General features: G+C 38.7%; 1 protein-coding gene across 2 annotated transcripts; it reads left to right on the top strand.

Moving 5' to 3' along the window:
- Positions 1–267: 267 nt before the first annotated feature.
- LOC140685461 (uncharacterized) lies at positions 268–16207 on the top strand. Of its 2 annotated transcripts, XM_072966486.1 has the most exons (3): positions 268–496; positions 1559–1688; positions 11017–16207. In XM_072966486.1, the coding sequence occupies exons 1-3, from the start codon at positions 464–466 to the stop codon at positions 12660–12662; spliced, it is 1809 nt and encodes a 602-aa protein (XP_072822587.1). In that variant the 5' UTR covers positions 268–463; the 3' UTR covers positions 12663–16207. The 2 variants fall into 2 exon arrangements, with proteins under 2 accessions (XP_072822587.1, XP_072822588.1); XM_072966487.1 differs by lacking the exon at positions 1559–1688.
- Positions 16208–17899: the final 1692 nt, after the last annotated feature.

Genomic DNA, 17899 nt, shown 5'->3' with positions numbered 1-17899 from the left:
TGCCCTCTTCAGAAGGATGAATCCCTCCCCCGTCCTAGAGACCATTTCCCAGTGCCCCCCGCGGTGGTCCTTGGCTCTTTTCCTGGTTATTCTGTTGTGGGGCGTCCTTCTCTGAGGCCTTGGCACTACGTTACCCAGAAGATTTTGCGTCAAGGGGCAGCGACGTTAGTCCAATGAAAATCCAGAAAGGAGGCGTTTCCGGGTCAGCAATCATTTCGGAGAGGGACTTCCGGCGTCTACTTGGCGGCCATTTTGGTTCCTGTGGAGTCTGTTGGCCACGTGAGAAGGTCGTGGGTCCCGTGAGGGGAGCGAGGTGACGGGCTGGAAGGCTCAGGAGGAGGCTCTGTCCGCGCTGCACGGGTGCGGGTGTGAGGGTCGGGGACACCGCCGCCCGCGAGGGGTGTCGTTGCCGAGCCGACCCGGTCACTCGGCTGCGGCCACTCTGCTCCGCGCAGAGGCTCGGATGGCGGCGGCTGCGCTGAGGGACGCGGCTCAGGTAAGTGCTGCTGCTGCGGGTTCTCCCCTGCCCGTTTCCCACCCAGACAGTAACGCCCCGAGCGGGGGGCGTCTGTTTCCGTCTCTTTAGTCCAGGCCCCTGGTTCAGGACAGTGAGGCCTTCGGGACGGGGTCCCTGATACTGCCCACCAGTGTCGTGTGGTGTCCGTGATGCAAGTGAACCGGAAACTTCGGGGAACCTGGAGTCTGTCTTGTTTCTCCGAGAAACAAATTTTGATGCCCAGTTGCACTTGGAATGGTGGAGGAGTGATTGTTCCTTTATAATTAGGTCCTTGGGAGCCGTGCAGTTTTGAGCCAAGGAAGAATACGAACTGAATTAGGCTTTTAAAAGTATTCTAAAGCCCGTTCATTGGAAGGGCGGACTCTAGGGGGGTGATAAGAACATTGAGGCAGAAGGCAGTTTTTGCTTTTCGAAAGTTACAACTGGTCAGAAATAGCACTGAGGAATGATTCAGGGAGGTTATGTTGCTCCAGGAAGGCCTGAGTCCCTGGCCATCGCCACGGTTAGTTTCCTCGTGGCTTCGCTTTTCCCACAGACTTCCAGGGCTGTAGAAGCACTTTTATTAAGTGGAGTTTGTCCCTATTCCCCTACGCACAGATTTTGTGTATTTGAGGTGCCTTCGCGTGTCTTCATCTGCCATTCTTCAAGCCCTTTGGTTTGGGGACCCTGGTTAATCCCATGCTCAGGATCCTGAGTCCAGGATGGGGAGTATGGAGAGTGTATGCATTTCCTACCACCAATAGAACGTGCTGTAGGTTATTGCTCGAACCGGTTCCAGTAGGTGATAACTGGTTTCAAGTGAGGCTGAGCTGGTTTAGGTAATTTCTGATGGGAATAAACAGCAGTGAAGAGCAGGAGTTAGGTTTGAAATGAATGCCTGTGTATTCTTGAGGCCATAGGAGGTTCAGATCTGGGCAGGGAGGTTTTCTTACCCAGGTCTCAAGGCTTCATCTAGTTGGGCAGTAGGGTAGATGTGTGGGAAGATGGGTCGTGGGTTTTCAGGAGTGAGACTGTTCATGGTTTTGTTTGTCCCCATTATAGCAGGACAGTGTGACCTTTGAGGATGTGGCTGTGTACTTCTCCCGGGAGGAATGGTGTCTGCTTGATGAGGTTCAGATATGTCTGTACCTTGATGTCATGCTGGAGAACTTTGCCCTTGTATCCATGCTGGGTAAGGCCCTCACACCCATCCCTATCCTCCGAACTAGGCTCTTGCTGGTGGGGAGCTCTGATTTCTCAGTTCTGTACCGTGGGCACTTACTTTTTTCTTCAATTCCCTGGGTAGGTGCTGGGGTTACTATGGTTAGGCTGAGTGCATTCTTATTGCGGGAACTGCTGGCGTCCCAGCAACATGTAGGTAGTGATTGAGGGTCAGTGGTCTTGCGCTCAGCCTGGGAGATCCCTCCTTGCTTGCCCTCTCTCTGGCCAGCTGACTGTCCAGTTCCATGGTACAGAAATTTTGCTCCACTCGTGTACCTGACATTAAGCGGTCCCTGACTGTACAACAGACTGTTGTCATTGAAATGGTCACTACTAAAGCAGACCTTGAGTTGTTCTTGAAAGACCCTTTTCCAAGATTCCAATTCTACATCCCCACCAGCATCTGTTATTTTCTCTTCTTTGGGTACTTGTCCTAATTGGTGTGAACTAGTGTATTTTTTACCATTTAGATTGCATTTCCCTAATGATGTGGTTATTGGCCATTTGTATATCACTTGAAAAATATCTGTTCAAATCCTTTTTCATTTTTATACTTGCTGATTATTTGGTTGTTGTGTTATGGGCTTTCTATATTCTGGATAATAATCCCTTGTTGTGTACATGATTTTTAAATATTTTCTCCCATTCTGTGGTTGCCTTTTTCCTGTATTCATAGTGTCCTTTGGTGTACAAAAGTTTTTCAGTTTTTTCCCTTTTCCACATATCTTTCTTGAAGTATCATTGTTTGCAACTATTTTCTTTCATTCAATAGTTTGTCTTTTTCTTGTGCTAATGGTTTCCTTTGCTGTACAAAAGCTTTTAATTTTAATTAAGCCCCATTTGTTTGTTTTTGGTTTTATTTCCATTACTCTAGGATATGGATCCAAAAGAAAATTGCAGTGATTTATGTCAAGGAGTGTTCTACCTATGTTTTCCTCTAGGAGTTTTATAGTTTCCAGTGTTACATTTAGGTCTTTAAGCCATTTTAAGTTTATTTTTGTATATGTTTTTAGAGATTGGTATCAATTTTCTATTTAACATTTTGTCTGATCCATTCTGAGTTATTTTTTGTGAAGGGTGAAAGGTTTGTGTCTAGATTCTTTTTTTTTTGTATGTTATGTTCAGTTGTTCCAGTATCATTTATTAAAGACTTAATCTTTTCTCTGTGTATTGCCTTTGCTTATCTATCAAAGATTAATTGACTGTGTTTCTATGGGTCTATTTTTGGGCTCTCAATACTGTTCATTGATCGATTTATCTATTCTTTCAAGAATACCACCCTGGCTTGAGGACTAGATACTAATTTGGGGGGAGGGGCAGGGGGAGGTGATAAGCTTTATTTATATTTAGAGGAGGCGCCTAGGGTTGAACCCAGGACTTCATGCGTGCTAAGTTTACACTCTTGCTCTTGAACTGTACCCTCCCCACTAATTCCTGAAATTTAGTAGTGTCAGTCTGTCATCTTTGTTTTTCAGTACTGTGTTGGCTGTTTTGGGACTTTTGCCTCTCTATATAAACTTCAGGATCAGTTTGTTTCTAGCCACAAAATAACTTACTGGAGTTTTGATTTGGATTGCATTGCATCTGTGGATCAAGTTGGATAGAACTAACATCTTGACAATAGTGTGTCTTTCTATTTATGGACATGAAATACCTTTCCATTTATTTATTTATTTCATTCATCAGAGTTTTATAGTTTCCCACACACAAATCTTGTTGGTAGATTTATGAATAAGTATTTCTTTCTTGAATTGTTTTTCTTTTTTTATAGTAATGTACACAGTATGTGCTTTTAATTTTAAATTTCACATGTTCATTGCTGGTATATTGGAAGGTGATTGACTTTTGTATATTAACCTTATATTTTGAAACCTTGGTATAATTTGAAATAATTGCTGCTTCATTCCAGGATTTGGTTTGGTTTGGTTTTTTTTTTTTTTTTTTACATAGTTGATCATGTTATCTGAGAATGAAGCGTTTTCTTCTTTCCTTTCAAATCAGTACATCTTTTACATAACCTTATTCCATGGCGTTAATTTTGAATTCCAATATAAAGCTGAAAAGGAGTGGTAAGATGGAACATCCTTGCCTTTTCTCAGTGAGAAAGCTTCTAGTTTTTCTCTGTTAAGTATGATAATAGCTGTAGGGTTTTATTTACATTACCAAGTTGAAGTTTTCCTCTATGTTTAGTTCACTAAGAGATAGATAGTTTTCATGAGTGAGTGTTGGATTTTGTCAGGTTATTTTCCTGCATTTATTAATGCAATCACTTGTTTTTTTTTAATCTGTTAATATGGATCATATTAATTGACTTTCGAATGTTAAACCAGCCTTGCAAACCTTGGGTAAATCCCACTTCATCGTGGTGTTTAATTCTTTTTATACAGTTTTTGAATGAATTTAGTAATATTTTGTGAGGATTTTTGTGCCTGTGTTCATGAGTGATGTTGGTCTGTAGCTTTCTTGTAATGTCTTTAGTTAGGTATTGGAGTATTGCAGTCCTCGTAGAAGGAGTTAGGTAATACAATTCCCTGTGTTTTTATCTTCTGAAACAGACTGTAGAGAATTGTATAATATCTTTTTAATGTTTGGCAGAGTTCACCAGGGAAGCAGTCTGGGCCAGTTACATGTTGTGTTTGACGGTTATTCATTATTGATTAATTTTTTTTAATAGATGTTAACCTACTCAGATTGTCCGTTTCTTCTTATGTGGGAACTGTTAGACTGTCTTTTAGGTAATTGATCTGTTTGATCTAGGTTATCAAATTTATAGGCTTAGAGATTGTTATATATTTTCATTATTCTTTTATTGTCCATGGTATCTGTGGTGATGTTTCCTCTTTCATTTATGTTGTTAGTAACTTGTCTGTCTGCTTATTTATTATCCTAACTAGAGTCTTTTTGATTTTGTTGATCATTTTAAAGAACCAGTTTTTTGGGCTGTGTTGGTTTTTCTCTTGATTTTTTAAAATTATTTCTTCTTCAGGTGTAATTTTCTCCTATTCCGGTTTCCTAAGGAAGTACAGATTGTGGATTATACATCTTTCTTATTTTCTAACATATGTAGTCAGTGCTATAAATTTCCCTATAGATACTGCTTATCCACTTATTTGGAGAGATGGTGTATGTGTTTTTTTTAAATGTTTTGAAATTTTTGTTGAGATTTCTTCTTTGATCTATGTGTTATTTGTAGATTTATTGTTTACTTTCACAATATTTTGGAATTTTGTTCCTATCCTTCTGTTACTGGTTTCTGGTGTAACCCAGTGTGGTCTGAGAAAAGACATTGTGTGATTTCTCTTTTAAAGTTTTTATTCTGTGATACTCTTCCTATATGTGTGAAACCCAAATTTCTGTTTTATATCAATTTCCATCTGTAGAACTTCTTTTAATAAATTCCCACAAATTTTCTGTGTCTAAGAAGGTTTGTATTTCACCATCACTATTGACGGTTAATTTTAGTGGATATTGACTTCTAGGTTGGTGAGGCTTTCCCTGTGCCCCTCCCCAGCACCTGAAATGTTTCACTGCATTCTGTTTGCATGAGTTGTGAGGAGACTTCAAATGTAATTTTTTTTGTTGCTCCTCTGTAGGTAAGATGTTTCAGGATTTTTCTTTCTGCTTTTGAATATGGTATGCCTAGGTGTGTTTTTTTGGTATTCAACCAGTTTGATGTTCTCTGAGCTTCCTTGGTCTGTGAGTTGGTGTCTGACATTAATTTGGTGGAAGTTCTCCATCATTATTTTTGAAATATTTCTTTGTTCCTTTTTTCACTTTCTCTTTGTGATGTTTCTATACATGTATATTCTTTTGTAGTTGTCCCACAGTTCTTGAATATTTTTGTTTTATTGTTTTTAGTCTTATTTTGTTTGTTTGCTTTACAGTTCTGAAAGTTTCTTTTCTTTTCTTTTTTTTTTTTGAAGTTTCTACTAAGAGAACATCAAGCTCAGATTCTTTCCTCAGCTGTGTACAGTCTGTGAATGAGCCCATCACAGCCATCTTCATTTCTATTACCGTGTTTTTGATCTCTTGCTTTTTTTTTTGGTTCTTTCTTAGAATTTCCACCTGTCTGCTTTATATTGCCCTTCTGGTCTTATGTAATGTGTACTTTATCCTTAGCAGACTTTAATTAGCACATTAATCATAATTATCTCTTACTCCCAATATCAGTATTGCAACATCCCTGTAATAATCTGATTCCAGCTCTGAAGCTTCCTTTGTCTCCCAAAACCTTTTTCCCCACTTTTAGTGTGCCCTGTAATATTATCTTGAAAACTGGCATGATGATAGTCCTGTAATGGTGTGTGTTGGTAAGTTGTGGTGAGGAAAACAGGCATAGCCCTGTAAGCATTCATAGTGTGTTTAATTTTCAGGCTTTTAATGAGCTTCTGTGTCTAGACTGTGAACCTCACAAGGGCTTCTCAATTTATTTTTCCTTCCCTTAGATGGGAGAGGATGGGCCCAGGGGGGCTGAAGTTGAGTATTTTGTTTTTCCCAGACAAGTTTGGCTCTGATAAAACTGCAGCAGGTTAGGCTCTGGTTCAATAATTTTAATTAGGACAGGCTTTGTTAAGAACAGAATGGTCTGGCTTTTATTCATCTGATCTTTACCATTTCCTTTTCCAGAAAGCTTCGTTTACTTTGTTCTTTTTGTAGTTCGTCGAGTTGTAAAGTTAGCTTGTTGAGTCATGACATTTCTTCTATCTTGATGTAAGCATTTTTCGCTCTCAGTTTTCCCCTCAGTACTGCTTTTGCTGCATCTTCTAAGTTTTATTTTCTAATTTCCTTTATGACTTTTTTTCTTGAAACTATTGGTCATTTAAGAGCATATTATCTGAGTTCCACAAATTTGTGAATATTTCAGTTTTCTGTATGTTGATTTTTATCTTCATTCCATTGAGGTTTGAGAGTGTAGTTTGTATAATCTTTATCTAATTAAATCTGTTGTTCTTATCCATTATTGATAGCAGGGTATTGAAATCTCCAAATGTTATTGTAGGACTGTCTGTTCCTCCTTTCAACTGTCAGTTTTTGCTTTATATATTTTGATGGTGTATTATTAAGTGTGTAAATATATCTAATTATTTCTGCCTCTTAAGTTAAATCTTGTCAAAATATAATGTCCTTTGTACCCTTTTTAGACTTCAAATCTTTATTGTTTTGTATTAATAGTAGCCACACCTGTGTTTTGGTTACTATTTACATGAAATATCTTTTCTAAGCTTTCATTTTTAACTTGTCTTTTGTCAGCAGTATATAGTCAGAGCACTTTTAAAATCTATTCTGCAAGTCAGTCTTTTGCTTTGGGAGTTTAATCCATTTACATCTATAGCAATTTCTGATGAAAGATACTTATTTTATACTTTCTTTCTTGTGTGTTTAGGGATTTGTTTGCCTTATTTTTTGTTATTTTCTCCTTGCATTTAGTTGATGTTTTTGTAGTGAAATGTCTTAATTGCCTTCTTGTTTCCATTGTGTTCCCATATATCTTTTGTGGTAGTTACCATTGGGATTACATTTAATATCCTAAAGCTAGAGCATACTAATTTTAATTTATACCAGTTTACCATCAATAACACTAGAAAAATCTGATTGTATACAGCTCTGTCCCCACCATTTTCAATTATTGTTTTCACAAAATTACATCTTTATATGATGAATGGTTAAACTGGGACTTATATTTTAACATGTGAGAGTCTCCGAAGTCATGTAGGAAAGCAAGTACGTGCACTGATAATGTTATAATGAAACTGGCTGTTAAAATTTTCTATAATTTAACTTTCAGATATCTTTATTTCTTCAAATAACTGAATAATTGTTTAGTTTCCTTTGATTTCAATCTGAAGGACTCCCTTTACAGGTGTAGTCGTAAAGGACTTCCTCAGCTTTTGTTTCCCTGACAATACCTTAATTTCTCCTTATTATTGAAGGATGATCTTGCCTGATCCAGGATTCTTGTTTGCCACGTTTTTTGTTCAATGACTTGAATGTATCAGCCCCACTGCTTTCTGGCTTCCCAAGATTTCTGTTGAGAAGTCTACTGATAATCTTGTTGGGGATCCTTTCTCTCTTGATGATTTTGAGATTCACTCTTTGTCTCTGCCTTTGAACAGTTTGATTATAATGTGCCGCAATGTGGGTCTCAAAGGTTATCCTGCTTGGAGTTCATTGAGATACTTAGGTGTTTATATCCGTGTCTTTCATCAAATCTGGAATGTTTTTCTGCGTCGGATCCTTCTAGTGATTTTTTTTTCACTTCAGAAATTGGCCTTTTCAGGTGCTCAATTTTGTATAGTACTTACTACTTAACTGTTATTTCCCTTTTGTTTGGGCAATTTTTTTTCACCCACTTGTGTAGCTATTTGAACATGTTTCAGACAGTTGTTGTAAAGTCTTCTTCTAGTCAGTTCACCAACTGTTCCTTGTGTACCTGTTCAGAAGGTACAATTGCTATAGATTTGTTATTTTCATTTGACTGCGTCATATATTCCTGTTTCTTTGTATGCCTTGTGACTTTTTGTTGTTGAAAACTGAACGTTTTTATCTGATAATATTGTAGCTGTGGAAATCCTGTTTCCTTTTATTTTTTTTTTGAACAAGACTATTTAATTTACTACCCAAACTACCCATTGGAAAAAAAAAAAAAAAAAACTAAGGTCAAGCCACCAGAGCTATTCACCAGGAAACTAAAATTTGGAGGGCACAACATTTTAGGAATAGATTTTTTTTTAATTGCAAATATAAAATTCTCTAGCAAAATTCCCTTACTATTTCTCTAGCCATTTCTTAGCTTCCTTCTGCCCCTGGGCTCAGCCCCTTGTCCATGGACTCTGGTGGAATGAAGACCTGGTCATAGACAGGTGGCCTTCTTCTTCTTGCTTTCGGTCCTTTTCTCCCATGATATCCAGTGGTGTGAATGCAACTCTTTTATTGTTTTTTCCTACATGTCTTGAGAAACATATAGTCAATATGCATAGTTTGGGGCTATTTTTCTGTCAGTCCTTTTTCGTTTGTTTTGTTTTGTTTTTTTGTTTTGTTTTTTTTTAACTTTTTTATTGAGTTATAGTCATTTTACAATGTTGTGTCAAATTCCAGTGTAGAGCACAATTTTTCAGTTATACATGAACATACATACATCCATTGTTACATTCTCTTTTGCTGTGAGCCACCACAAGATCCTGTATATATTTCCCTGTGCTACACAGTACAATCTTGTTTATCTATTCTACATTTTGAAATCCCAGTCCCTTCCCACCCCCCATCCTCCTGGCAACCACAAGTTTGTATTCTATATCTATGAGTCTGTTTCTGTTTTGTATTTATGTTTTTGTTTTGTTTTGTTTTTTGTTTTTGTTTTTGTTTTTGTTTTTTTTAGATTCCACATATGAGCGATCTCATATGGTGTTTTTCTTTCTCTTTCTGACTTCACTTAGAATGACATTCTCCAGTAACATCCATGTTGCTGCAAATGGTGTTGTGTTGTCACTTTTTATGGCTGAATACTATTCCATTGTATAAATATACGACATCTTTATCTAGTCATCTGTTGATGGACATTTAGGTTGTTTCCATGTCTTGGCTATTGTAAATAGTGCTGCTATGAACATTGGGGTGCAGGTGTCATTTTGAAGTAGGGTTCCTTCTGGATATATGCCCAAGAGTGGGATTCCTGGGTCGTATGGTAAGTCTATTCCTAGTCTTCTGAGGAGTCTCCTGTTTCCTTTTTAACCAAGATTTGCTGTGTGGTGTTTTCTCTTTGTTTTTGATGGTTTTAGGGTGTCTTTTCTGAATGTTAACACGAGGTGGAAATGTAAGGTCTTTTCACTGTTCCTTTGCTTGAAGGTGTGCTATGAGTTTTAAAGTTCTCCCATACAAATGTTTACTTTTTATTGTCCTGGTCCCTAAATATCTCACTCCCCAAAAGGGAAAACCAGAACGATGAAGAGAGGGAGAATAGACATTGGCCCTTTAAATTTCCTGGGTGTGCTTCATCCAGGGATGGCTGGTGCTTTGTATGGTGCTGGTACTATTTACAGCAATGCCAGTACACCTCTGTGTCAACCGTCTGCTTTCAGAAGCAGCAGAGTGCACATCTCTGATACTTGGTGGACCAGGTGCTTTGTTCCCACTCCAGCTCCTGCAGGCTGCATGCACACTGCTCCAGGGACATGTGCCCAGCTGCCTGCCCTAGAACTTGGGTTGGGGTTGTTGTTGGCTACTACATGCTAAGAACTGAACTTAACAAAGTTAATGTAATTTCAGACAATGCAAATCTATAGTAGACTCCGGAGTTGCAAAATATTTACATCAGTTAAATTCTGACAGTACAGTTGTTTTTTAGGTGGAGAGATTGATTCCTAACACTGTACTCCTGCTCTTCCTCCTTTCCTCTAGCTCCTTGGAGATTCTTTTTTTAGTATGTAAGTATCCATTCTTTCTCTGTTGTGAACTGAGTTCCTCTGGGCCAGTGTTGGCCACTCACCTGTCCTGACTTTCCATTAGGACTTGTATCCTTTGTGTCCCATGTAGTCGTTCAGCTGGAGGTGGAGAGTCCTTGGTGCTCCTGGGATGGACATGACCGTTGTTTCAACCAAAAAGAGCCCAGGGATAACCTGGCCAGGATGAGTGGCAGCTGGGAGAGGGCTTGATGTCAGGTCTCTGCTGAAGTCATACTAGGAACCTGTTTTGTCTGACTGCTGTTTTAGTACCATTGCCACTGGCCACAGATCACTTCTGTCATCCTTTCTCCATTGTTGACACCCTTACAGCTTGTCATTTGTACTGTTTCGCCCTTTTATCCTGACTTCAGCCTGATACGAACTCCCTACCACCTCTCTAGATCACTTACCTCATGTGGTAAATGATCACTGTTTTCCCCATACTAGTTTCTGGCATTATTTATGTCCTAAAACACACGGGTAACCTTTAATATTCCTTGAACACTAGTTGCCTGTTCCAGTGAGATTTTCTGGGGCCTGTACATATACTTTTAAATAGTATCATAGGTCACCAGCGTTGACAGAAGAGTGAATTGTAGAAGATGCCTTTCACACTTGGGCCACATCCAGTCCTTGTGCCTTGGGCTTGGTGAGGCCGCCTCAATTCTGTGATGTTAAGGACCAGTAATGCATAGCAGCTGCATCCTCAGTTTGATCCCAACTTGATTTTCCAAACACAATCCCTTGGACCGATCATTTCATGTGTCAAAGGTACCCTTGTGTTGGTGTCGTTCCCGCCTGCCCCATTCCCCAGCCTCATTAAAGTCAGCATGTTCTTCAACATCACTTGTTCGTTTTCAGGTTCTTGTCATGGAGTTGAGGATGAACAGCCACCTTGTGAACAGAGCTCACCTGTAGGAGTGTCACAGATCAGGACTTCTGGGGCAGGTGTGTCTCCTGAGAAGGGCCAGCCGTGTAAGATGTGTGTCCAAGTCTTGAGGGACATCCTGCACTTGGCTGAACACCAGGGAACACATAGAGGGCAGAAATCATACACACGTGGGACATACGGGAAACAGTTCTGTTTCACTGTAGACCTTCAACAGCCCCAGAGGCAGCACATTAGAGAGAAACACTTCAGATGTGATGTGGGGGGACCCTCATTTTTGAAGAGCTGCACAGTCAATGCATCAGGGAACCTCTTTACCTACAGGAAGATTGGGAAGGATTTTCTGGCTAACATGGGACTTCAGCAACAGGCTGCTAATCCCAGTAAGAAACTAAACAGTGACAAATGTGGAGCTGTTTTTCACAGTAGAAAAAGTCATCTCAGCGTCAGAGAATGCAAGAAGGCCTCCAGCCACAGAGACATACTTGTTCAGGATGAAAGAGTCTTCAGTTGTGAAGGGCTTTGTTTGTGCAACAAATGTGGGAAAGCCTGCACTGAAAGATGTAAACTTACTCAGCACCAGAAAGTTCACGCTGGACAAAGGCCTTATGAATGCAGAGACTGTGGAATATCCTTTATCCAAGGCCACCACCTTAGTGCCCATGGGCAAATCCACACTGGAGAAAAGCCTTTTGAGTGCAGTGAATGTGGGAAATCCTTCTGTCGAAGGGAATACCTCAATGACCATAGGAAAATTCACGTGGGAGTAAAGCCTTATGAGTGCAAGTATTGTGATAAATCTTTTTTACGAAGGTGCCAAGTAGTTCGACATCAGAGAGTTCACACTGGAGGAAGGCCTTTTAAATGCAATGAATGTGGGAAATCCTTTAGGCAAAGCAGCCACCTCAGTTTCCATAGGAAAATGCACACTGGAAAAAAGGCTTTTGGGTGCAATGAATGTGGGAAATCTTTTTATGATAGGTCTGGTTTTCGTCATCATCAGAGAGTTCACACTGGAGAAAGGTCTTATAAGTGCAATAAATGTGAGAAAGCTTATATTTGGCGTTCTAGCCTCCATGTTCATCAGAGAGTTCACACTGGAGAAAGGCCTTTTAAGTGCAATGAATGTGGGAAATCCTTTAGCCAAAGCAACCACCTCAGTTTCCATAGGAGAATGCACACTGGAGAAAAGCCTTTTAAGTGCAGTGAATGTGGGAAATCTTTTAATGATAAGTCTAACTTTCGTTATCATCAGAGAGTTCACACTGGAGAAAGGTCTTACAAGTGCAGTGAATGTGGCAAATCTTATATTAGGAGTTCTGGTCTCCGTGTTCATCAGAGAGTTCACACTGGAGAAAGGCCTTTTAAGTGTAGTGATTGTGGGAAATCTTTTATGGTTTGGTCGGGCCTTCGTTACCATCAGAGAGTTCACAGTGGAGAAAAGCCTTATGAGTGCAGTCAGTGTGGGAAATCTTTTACTGCTAGGTCTAGCCTGTGTTATCATCAGAGAGTTCACACTGCAGGAAAGCCTTCTGAGTCCAGAGAATGTGGGAAATCTTCTACTGATAGGTCTGGCCGCCTTTATCATCAGAGTTCAGAGTGGAAAAAGGCCTTATGAGTGCAAGGAATGTAATGTCTTTTATCTAAAGGAGCCATTTGCTTTGATATAACAAGGTTCACAATGGAAAAAAGGCCTTATGAATGCAGTAGATGAGAACCACACTGGGCGTGTAGGAGGCTGAGGTGATAAGAGGTTGGGAGGATGCATCTGCATTAGGCCTGCAGCCAAAAGACCATTTTTAGGGAGGAAACTGAGGCCCAAGGAGGGTGTGTCATCTTGTAAGTTCCCAGCTTGGACAGGGATTTAGGATTCAGTGCCAGGTTGCCTGGTTCAGGGCATATAAAACAGTAAGATTAAACCATTACCTCATAACATATACAAAAATAAACTCAAAATGAGTTAAAGAAATATGTAAGACCTGAAACCAGAAAATGCCTAGAAGACAATATAGGTAGAACACTCTTTGACATAAATTGTAGCAGTATTTTGGGGGGATCTGTTTCCTAACACAGAATAAATAAAAGCAAAGATAAACAAATGGTGAGACCTGATTAAATTTAAAACCTTTTAGACAGCAAAGGAAACCATTGACAAAATGAGAAGACAACCTTTGGAATGAGGAAATATTTGGAAGTAATATGACTAACAAGTGGTTAATATCCTAAATATATGAACAGCTCATGCTACTCAATGTATAAAAAACCCAAACAATCTGATCAGAAAATAGAAGTACTGAATAACCATTATTCCAAAGAAGCCATATAGCTGGCTCACGGGCATATGAAAAGATGGTCAACAATGCTAATTATTAGAGAAATGCAATCCGAGTAACCCAGAGATATCTCCTGCCAACTGTAAGAATAGCAGTCAGCAAAGAGTCTACAAATAACAAATGTTGGTGAGGATGTAGAGAATAGAAAACCCTTATACACTGTTGGTGGGAATGTAAATTTGTGTAGCCACTATGGGAAACAGTTTGGAAGTTCTTCAGAAAACTATAATTAGAACTAACTATGATCCAGCAATTCCACCCCTGGATACTTATCTAGAAAATAGGAAGATACAAATCCAAGATATTTGCACCCTGAAGTTCACAGCAGCCCTGTTTACAGTGGTTATGATATGAGGACAAACCAAATGCCCGTCAGCATACGAGTGGATAAAGGAGATGTGAGGCATATACACACGGATGTGACTCAGCTGTAGGAAGGATGAAATTCTGCCACTTGCAGCAACTTCCATAAAACGAGAATATTATACCTCGTGAAATAATGTCACACAGAAACAAATACTCTGTGATAACACTTATATTTGGAATCCAGATATACTAAGAATGAACATATATGCAAAATAGAAAAAAAAGCTTGCAGTTACAGAAAACAAACTAGTGGTTACCAAAGGGAAGAGGGAAGAGGGGGGTGAGGTCAAATGGGGATATGGAATTAAAGAGACTTTCTTAAATATTCACTTTTGAATGTATTTCTACTAAAATACATCCATGCGAAATACCTACAAAATACCTTAAAATTTTACCCATAAGTATGTTTTTCATAAAATTATACTAATATTATGAAATTAATAAGTATGTTATGTAAGTGGGAAGGATTTGACCAAAGAAAAGAAATTGAATGGAAAGGAATTTAAGTAAACATCGTATCATTTTCATTTTGGAGAATAAACCCAACTCCATCTGGATTTGCTTTAAAATATATGTACATTCTATCTATGTATATCCTATGGAATGGGAGAAAAAACTGCAAACAAGGTGACAAGGATGTAATTACAAACATTTTGATACAGCTCATAGAACTCTATAACAAAGAAATAACCCAATAAAACGATGGGTAGGAAACCGAAATAGATATTACTCCAGAGAAGACATACTGATGGCCAACAGGCAGATGAAAACGTTTAATGTCTCTGATTATCAGAGAAATGTAAATCAGAACAACAATGAGGTGTCACCTCAGACCAGACAGAATGGCCACCCTTAAAAAGTCCACAAATGATAAATACTGGAGAGCGTGTGGAGAAAAGGGAACCTTCCTACACTGTTGGTTGGAGTGTAATTTGGTGCAGCCACTATGGAAAACAGTATATAGATCCCTTAAAAAGTAAAAATAGAGTTAGCATATCCAGCAATCCCATTCCTGGGCATATATCCAGAGAAAATAATTGGAAAAGATACATGGACCCTAATTTTCTTAGAAGTACTGTTCACGCTAGCCAAGACACGGATGTATCCTAATTTTTCTATGACAGATAAATGGATGAAGTCAGAGTGTATATATACAATGGAATACTACTTAGCCATAAGAAAGAACAATATAATGCCATTAGCAATGTGGATGGACCAAGAGATCACCATACTAAGTGAAGTAGATCCAACAAAGACACATATATCACTTCTATGTGGAATCTAAAAAAAGAAAATGATACAAATGAACATATTTACAAAACAGAAACAGACTCTCAGACATAGAGAACAAACTTATGGTTACCAAAAGAGAAAGTAGGATGAGGGATAAATAAGGAGTTTAGAATTAACAGATACCCACTACTATATATAAAATAGATAAGCAAGGTCCTGCTGTGTAGATCAGAGAACCATATTCGGTATCTTGTAATAACCTATAATGAAAAAGAATATTAAAAAGTAATGTATATATGTGTAACTAAACCACCATGCTGTACACTGGCAACTAACAAAACAGTGTAAACTATACTTTGATACAAAAAAATCCTGTGTGGCACACAAGACTGCTCTGTTTTGAAGGAGACCTGTGTGTGGGCACTGTGTACATCAGATAAAAGCATCTTCAAGCATAGGTGAAAATGCAGAAATGCAAGCTGAAGTAATGAAATGTGAGATTGAACAAAATTGGAAGGATCCATATTTACTTCAAGAAAGTTTCTTCCAGAAATACATGTGTAGTTAAGCAGTGGATGGTGAAATAAATGCGGATTATTTTCAACTGGATTAGAAATGAAACGACTATACCAGCCACCACTATACTGACTTGCTAATTTTCTGCTGTGGTCATTTCATGAGGAAGGAAGAATAACTGAGATGTCAGTAATGTGTTTGAAAATGATACATGTTCATAGTTGCGATCTGAAATGATTGTTCACTCAAGAAACATAATGGGAGGGAGGGTGTAGTTCAAGTGGTAGAGTGTGTGCTTAGCTGGTCCTGAGATCCTGGGTTCAATCCTTAGTATTTCCTCTAGAAATAAATAAATAATCCCCCCTACACAAAAGAAATAAATATTTTTTTAAACACTATAGAACCACAGTAAGCATTATTGGAATTAATAACAAGGTTTATGCTGCACATACATGTTAGACAAAATAATTAGAAATCAACAGATTTTTATGTCTATAAGCTTGCTTTTAAATTATAAAGGAGATTATCTTAAGTAAAGGTAATTAAAATTTTGCCCAGAAACACTAAAATCAAATAATTGTATAATGTGACAAAAGCAATAATTCTAATAGCCTCCAGTTTTTGTCTTCAAGGCATTTACTTTAAAATTTACAGAAAAGAATTTCTTTTTTATTGTATATCAGTAGTTTCCATTACCTTACCAATTGTTTCTATGCTGTAGAGGGCAGGGAGCATCGTTTCGGGAGAAGAAACTAGCTCTTCACACACATTGAAGTCATCCAGTGGAAATTGCAAGGCTGGGCAGGGGAAGTGTTGATGCCAGTATCCTGTGTGGTCCATGGATGTGAAATGTCATGTGTAACAAGAACAGATCATAGAACTAGCACAATGAGTGAAAATAAGAGCAAGGGAAAGGGTAAAAACTAGGAGTCTTTGAAAAGAAATCATAATATGAATTTAATTTAGAAAACATGGGCCAAAGACATGGTGTGAGAATTAAGAGTTCCTTAAGCCACAGAGACCTCTTTGCTGTGGTTGAACACTGCAGCCCTTGAGAACTGAGGTAATCCTCGGGTATAGATGGGTCATAATTTCCCCTGATCACAGCGGTTCTGTGATTAATTAAGTGTCCCTGCTCTCAAAGATTGGTAGATGAACTTGCTTGTCAATGAGAGTCTCTGGTCAGAACAGTTTTGAATCATAACTTGGACTGAGAACCGTCTTAGTATACAAACCAAGTTTTGATTCAAAACACTATTGACCAAAACAACAACAAGAACCCACTATTGACCAGAAACCCTGGGATCAATGTCCAGGACCTCCATTAAAATAAAAATTTTTAAACCCTAATTAACTCGCCTTCCCAAAAGATTTTTTTTTTAAAAAACCCTTATACAAAATGATGGTGTGGGTGGTGAGACGGGGAGACAGATTCAAGAATTTGAAGAATAAGTGACAACAGCAAAGCATTTTAAAATGTAATTCACTAACAGGCCGACTTTACATTTGACATTTTAAAGTCCCTGAATATTCCTTTATATAATCTTTAGCAATATTTATTTTAATAAAGGATGGAATGCTTATAAATGGGAGAGAAATACTTGTTTCTCTAATGGCTAATTAATGTAAAGAGCCACTATTCTTGGGAGAAAGGTGGAGACTTTATTACAGACTTCCTCCAGCCCAACGTCTTTGCCACCAAAAGAAGCACGCATCAGCACCTGACACTCGGTCACAAGGTGTGCTCAGGGACTGGGAGGTCACTTTCATCATGTTACTGCTTGTCACATGCTTATATTGCATGTGAAGTATTGTAGAGTGAAGGCTGTTTGGTTCACGATGTATATTCGGGGTTGTGGGGGAGAGAAAATTACAGAGAAGGAATACAGGAACAAAAAGGAAAGATACTGAACAGTACCCAGGCTGGTGGACGGGAGTGATTTTTCTCAGCAAACATCTTTCCTTAAATACATGAGATTTGTGAACACTCTTGAGCCCCAAAGCAGAAATACTTTACAGATTGATAGTCATTTCTGGATTTCTTGAGATACAATGCTTCTAAGAACATTGCTTATTGGGAGAGAATTCCCAATTACTCAGTTGATTCTTGCTGTCTGTATGGTGGTCCAGGGGCAGCAACCTAGCACATTCAGGAGCTGAACCCTGAAAAAAAAAGGGGGGTTGGGATTCCATCTCATCTTGGAGTGACAGTGTCTACATGGGGAGTGAAGAATATCTGTGAAAGACATTTGTGAATTTTGTACATTACCGAAATCTCTTAAAATAATAAAGAGTTTCGCCACTTGTGGCAAAAGAAAAAAAAAAGCTGGGAAAGAATGCCTGGGAAATAGGAAAATAAAAAGGGTGTCACAGCGGGTGAGTAGAGGAAATTGTTATCTATTAAGGA

The sequence above is a fragment of the Vicugna pacos genome, chromosome 9 (assembly GCF_048564905.1).
Source record: "Vicugna pacos chromosome 9, VicPac4, whole genome shotgun sequence".
NCBI classification, from domain to species: domain Eukaryota; kingdom Metazoa; phylum Chordata; class Mammalia; order Artiodactyla; family Camelidae; genus Vicugna; species Vicugna pacos.
The sequence above is the reverse complement of the archived record's forward strand: the minus strand, read 5'-3'. Positions and strand labels throughout refer to the sequence as shown.